This window comes from Aplysia californica, unplaced genomic scaffold (genome assembly GCF_000002075.1).
Source record: "Aplysia californica isolate F4 #8 unplaced genomic scaffold, AplCal3.0 scaffold00494, whole genome shotgun sequence".
Classification (NCBI taxonomy): domain Eukaryota; kingdom Metazoa; phylum Mollusca; class Gastropoda; order Aplysiida; family Aplysiidae; genus Aplysia; species Aplysia californica.
Window position 1 is genome coordinate 270547 of NW_004797764.1, and position 5869 is coordinate 276415.

General features: G+C 39.0%; 1 protein-coding gene across 2 annotated transcripts in view; it reads left to right on the top strand.

Annotated features, from left to right (window-relative positions):
- Nucleotides 1–5497, top strand: part of LOC101863124 (IQ motif and ankyrin repeat domain-containing protein 1) — an 18953-nt gene extending 13456 nt beyond the window's left edge. For both annotated transcript variants that reach the window (XM_013086711.2, XM_013086710.2), the window contains exons 10-14: nt 222–333; nt 1423–1525; nt 2301–2435; nt 3225–3353; nt 4328–5497. In XM_013086711.2, coding sequence (XP_012942165.1) covers nt 222–333; nt 1423–1525; nt 2301–2435; nt 3225–3353; nt 4328–4493 — 645 coding nt within the window. In that variant the 3' untranslated portion in view covers nt 4494–5497. The remainder of the gene's footprint in view (nt 1–221; nt 334–1422; nt 1526–2300; nt 2436–3224; nt 3354–4327) is intronic.
- Nucleotides 5498–5869: the final 372 nt, after the last annotated feature.

A 5869-nucleotide genomic window follows, 5' to 3' on the forward strand; every position in this document is an offset into this window, starting at 1 on the left:
CACACACACACACGCACACACACACACACACACACACACACACACACACACACACAACACACACACCTTTTGACCTGCTTATAAAATGACTTGCATACGTGTACTTAGTGAAATATTCAACATGTCCCCCCAAACAAAAAGGTACAATACTACTTTAGTACTTTCTGTCCCCCCTTCCCCTCCCCTCCCCCTTTTCCTTTTCGACTGATTCCCCTCTGTAGACTATACATGATCAAGAGCTTGAGGTGGAGACCTTGAAGATTGACGTGGCCAAGGCGAGAGACAATTTGGCAAAGGCCAGACTCATGCTCCGAGAGTCGATGGCCGCTGAAGGTAATCTTTTCTCTTGATCATTTTTTAAAAATACAGTTTATTGGGTTTTTTTTTAATGAGCTCACAATAATGAACTTTTATTGGTGGAGGTGTCAACATAGGGTACGCAGCTATTGATTAGACTTTTCATCTCCCATTTCATTGTTTGGTTGTCCATTTTATTGAGCTCAGAACTTCTTTGCTTCTTTTTCTTCTCGAGCACATCTGACTTAAAAAACAGTATTCGTTGCATACTGAGTGGTTTGGTTAAGTTCCTAGGTTGGCCCATATAGTTTTTTTACTGTAATGTAAGTGAGGTCAGCCCCGTTTCATGTCTTAGCTGTGGGGACAAAATGTAAGAGTTTTTCTAGCTATTGTCAATTGTGTCTGGAGTGTAAGTAGCTTTTGTCCAAAATGTCCCAAGTTAGTGTAATATATTATGTTCAGATTTGTTTGTGCAAAGCTAGTGTCTCAAATATTATAGGTGTTCTATTAGCTCAGTTAGTATCAGTTTCATGCTGTACTTAGGTGTGGATGGCCCAGTTTGAATCCCTATCTGGGTGTTTTTGAACTTGGGTCATTTTGTGGAGTTTCACATAGCTTTCAGCCCATTTGGCCCAGTCTTGTCAGAATTAGGGTTAAATTTGGAGGTTCTGACTCTTGAATAATTTTGTGTTGAAAGTGGATTTATTCCAACATGCTTACTTACCCACTCCCTCTTTCCTTCTTTCCCTTATTACCTCACTCCCTCACGAACTCATCCACTCGCCCCCTCACTCACTCACTCACTCAAACACTTATCAACTCGCCCCCTCTCTCTCTTCCTCACTCTTCGACCCACTCACTCACATTCTTACCCACCAACTCATCCATTCACTCACTCACTCACTCACTCACTCACTCACTCACTCACTCACTCACTCACTCACCCAAGTGTTATGTGTCAAGTTTTTCCTGTTCACTAATGTCTCTGATGTCATGAATATGTCACTCCAGTCTACCTGTTGGACTTTCTTAGTTCTATGTTCTATCCTTGCATCAACTGCCGGATAGTTTTGGTAAATACTTACCAATGGTACCATATGAGTCTCTGACCTGCTTGTGTTACAGATGAAGAAGTTGAGGATCAGTTGCCGGGCCTCAAGATACTGGTCAAAGATCTCGATGAGGTTTTGTTCCGAGACGTTGGCAACAGGATTAAAGATTCAGGAAAGTATGTGGCATCTTTGTTTGATGTGACGCTGTAGGGCATTAATCATGTAGTACAGTACAACACGTATAGGCCGAACACAGAAGACTTGAAATCACTCATCCATCGAACTGTGCCTGCGGTCCCATTAAAAAAAAATTCTTTATCTTTCTAAGATATCCCTCGAACTACCGAGGCTGGTCCAGACGAATTGGAGCTTTCCGTGTTATCTGGGAAGTTAGTAGTGTCCTTGTTTCAGAACCCTTTTTTAGCAGAGATAAAAGATCTTCTTTTTCTTCTCTTTGCTTCCCACTTGAAGACCGATATTTACCATGTAGTGGGCTGCCCTGCTTAGTTCTGCTGGCCCAAACAGCTTCTCCTGTAGTGTTAATGAGGTTAGCCATGTTTCATTTCTTAGGGCTCTGTGTGTCCTGCAGACATGAGATATTTATGCTGTTATTCTACTCTCAGCTTTCACTTTTATGATCTGTTGTAATTTAGTATGTAGATTGTTGTTGTATAGTGAAGCATTGTCTGATATTTTGTGGATTGGTGAGGTAGGATTATAATCATGTATTGTGGGGTATTGTGCCGATTATGTGTCTCATTTTGAATTCAGTTTGGAATAAGGTTTTGAAAGGCATGGCTTCACTCTTAGTTTCAATATTAAACATGATGCAAAAATATATCTCAATTCTTAGTAAAAGAAACTGTTTTAATGATGTGACTCAGGAAGTGGCATTTGATTTCACAGTTTGTGATCTCAGTGTTTGACTTCAGAATTGTTCTCATCTTCCAGATGGCCTCTATTGATTGATCCATCCGGCCAGGCTTCCACTTTCCTTCGATATCGCGACACAAACTGTGTCAATGCGCTTCGGCCAGCGGACATGGAGAACAACAACGTGAGACGCAGCCTGCTGGGTGCTATCAGGTAACTGTCAATGATTAAACAGATCAATTGGTTTTGTTTCCAGGTGTTTTGGTAAGTCAGTGTATCACTATTTTCTCTCTAGAATGATCAGTGCCTGTAGTGCAGTGGTTAGGCTGTACGTAGTTTATGGTCATCATTTAAGTACAATAGAAATCTCTCAAAACAAACATCGGAGGCCCATACTCTCCGTTCTCACTTGTAACCAACATTCACGTACACTGGATGTCTCTCAAGACAAATTCAGAAAAGCCAGATTTACTGTTTGCACCAACATGTTTCAAATCTATCACTGACATTTAAATGTACAGTCAAAATTGTTCAAGAGGGTCACCTATTGTCGAGGATAAAAGTGGTTATCTTAGACTAGTGCTCCTCTTGGACAGTGTCATTATAATATTAGCAAAAAACACAAGGATTAAGTGATAAATGGTGGGTTGTACAGGCGCTTGTCTTGGACAGGTTGCCATTAGTGCAGATTCTGTATTTCAATGGAACATGGCCCATGGAAAGCAAAGCGTGAAGGATTTCAGTTATTTTGATGAGGGTGTCAAACATTTGAGATGAATGAAGAAGTCTTGTTTCTTTACAACACATTTTGGCTGAGAAATGTTCTTTCGAATGTGTTGTAAGTATTATTGAGTGAGTTCTGGGTGAATCTTTTTAGTTTGTTCTGAATGTGTTGAGTGGGTTTTGAGTGATTTTGATGGTACCCTGAGTGTTTTAAGTGTGTTTTCCAAGAGTGATGAGTGTGTTTTTACTGTGTTTTAAGTGTGCTTTTGACATCTCCAGATTTGGCAAACCGTTTGTGGTGGACATGATGGAGGTAGACATGTTTCAGACATGTTGTGATCGCTTTGAAGAGATTCAACCTGGACTCATGGCAGCCATCTTGGACAAGTCCATTTTGGAGGAGGAAAAGCAAGTTATCTGTTTTATTGTTTTGCCATTTTTGTTGTTGTTCGTTTGTTATTTTACCATTAAATAAGCAGCAACTAAAATGACAGCAATGGGTATATCAGCTTTGATAACAAAAACAGCAACACCAACATAAGCAAGAACAATAATGAAAACAAGCATAAGAAAAACAATAGCAGTGTCAGTGGCAATGACAGCAACATCAGCGACGTGAATGAGTGGAACAACTGTAGACAGGCTACAACAGTATACATTTTATTCACAGGAAGGGAAAAACAGAAAGAAGAAGGATTAAAAAATGACATCGGAAATAAAAACTTTCATTTCACTGCCCCCCCCCTCCCTCCCCCACACACACACTCTTCTTCTATTATTCTATCTTGCTTTTTCTCCACCCTAAAGGATCATTATTGTTTCAATATTATGCTTCTCTTACCATCAGATACATAGTATCTAGGTGAGAGAGTGAGTCTGATGTTTGGGTCGCTCTTTCACACTACAAATCTTCGTGCAAGTCAAACGTCTGCATACATCTATCCTTTCCCATAACGTGCCAAAGTTTTCTCTGCCAGAATTGGTCTCATCGGTTAAAGCAGAAGCCACAAGTCATCTTAACTTTTGATTTTTCTAGTTTTTCTATTTCTCTTGAGATTCTCTTTCACAGATAGGTTCGTCGTCGTCAGACATTGATGGATGAGTTACACTTATCCTTACTCAAACCCAGAACCCTACTTTTCTTTTCCCATTTCCATCCTCCCGTTTTTCTGTCTTAGTTTAACTGAAGAGAAAAAAAAGAACTGATATTTCTATAAGGCAAAACATCATTTGTCTTGGTCATTATAGTATTTGAAAAACAACAACAAAAAAACCCAGAACACCCCCCCTAGAAAAAAATGATGAGGTGAAATAGAAATCACTACCAATAGACAAGATATTTCACATTGATTATAACTATCCACTATTGTCTTCTTCCTCAGGTACGTGAAGCTCATCAAGAAAGAAGATGGGCCCGAATATGAAAGGACAAAGTTCAACGACATGAGGCTGGCAAATTTCAAGTTTATGTTGGTGACAAAAAATCCATTCCCGAGTGAGAAGTTGCTGAATGACTTGTACGTGATCAGAATTTCTCTTCCAGATTAATTCACAACATGAGTTTATTTTCTGGCGCGAAAGTTGCTCATTCCAACGCGCACACATTGTGTGCTGTGTGTAGTAAATATCTCTCTTTGGTGATGAACTTTTTTTCTCCATGATTAAATTTGAAACTTGAGAAAATGTCAAATACTAATTGCAATAATTTCTTTTTGGGGGGAATTTGAACACAACGGATGCTTTTTCAGAAAAGGCTCATATACAAACGAATTGAAAAAAACGCACCACATGAATGAAGTCTTGTGTTTAGATCATCATCATTGAATACGACCATTGTTGTCTGTGAGTCATTCGAAATGATTTCTATACATTGTCAAACTGTTTTATTGATAAATAATTATTGTGTAAATGATTTGTTCATCAAGCAGTACACATGCATCAATTAATTTAGGCTCAAAATTTCTGCGTTGGATTTGTTCTTTACATTTGCAATATAATGTCAAATTCCTGAAAGGCCAAATATTACAGGGCATGCTTACATTCTTTGAATGTGTTGACGTCATCAGCATCATGTTCTAATCTTTGAGTAGCTCCTTATGTTTTTAACACTTTTTTTCTTTATTATGTTACTGCTGTAAGAGCCTGTGATATTGGAGCTGTTTTACTATGATAATTTGCTATTCTTGAAAATGTCATATTACATCCCAGCAATATTTCCAACCTGTATTCATCCCGTCCACAATTTATTTACAGAAATGTGTGTGTGTGTGTATCTTTACACAAAAGATTACCAAAGATATTATATAATAGTTATGATAATTGATAATAATTGCATTTATATAGCATATATCCTCACTCTACAGCAAGCTCTATGTGCTTTACAATTATTATTACCCCAGCAGACCCAAGCACACTTAAAAACATTCTCGGCTTCTTGAGAAGCATACAGTGCAAGCTGGAGATTACACGTGCTGAGACACTAACAAACTGACAAGATATTTTGCTGTCCATGGTATTATAAGTGGTTGAAAATACAGAGGATACAAAATCTGCACACAGAGTTGTTTAATCAATGCTGGAGTCTGCTATTGTATGACAGATTGACCTGAGGTTTTATTTGGGGCTCTTGTGGTCTAGAGATATGGCGTTCGCCTCTCGTTCAATAGGTCCAGAGTTCGAAATCTGACAGTGACGGGAAAACTTTCTTCTATTAAAAAAATTTCTCCTGTTACGTTTCCTGCTCTAACCGTGTTCTGTCATCTACTTTTTTCAACACTTTTCGCCTCCTCCTCTTACCCTGCCCCCTTCATCCCCTCCTTTGGGCTCCTGACTCTTTCTACTGCCTTTCTCCTGCTACTCCTTGGCTCCTTCTTATTGCTGTTTTTCAGCCATACCCTTGATCTTTGGGTGGGTAAGATCTAACA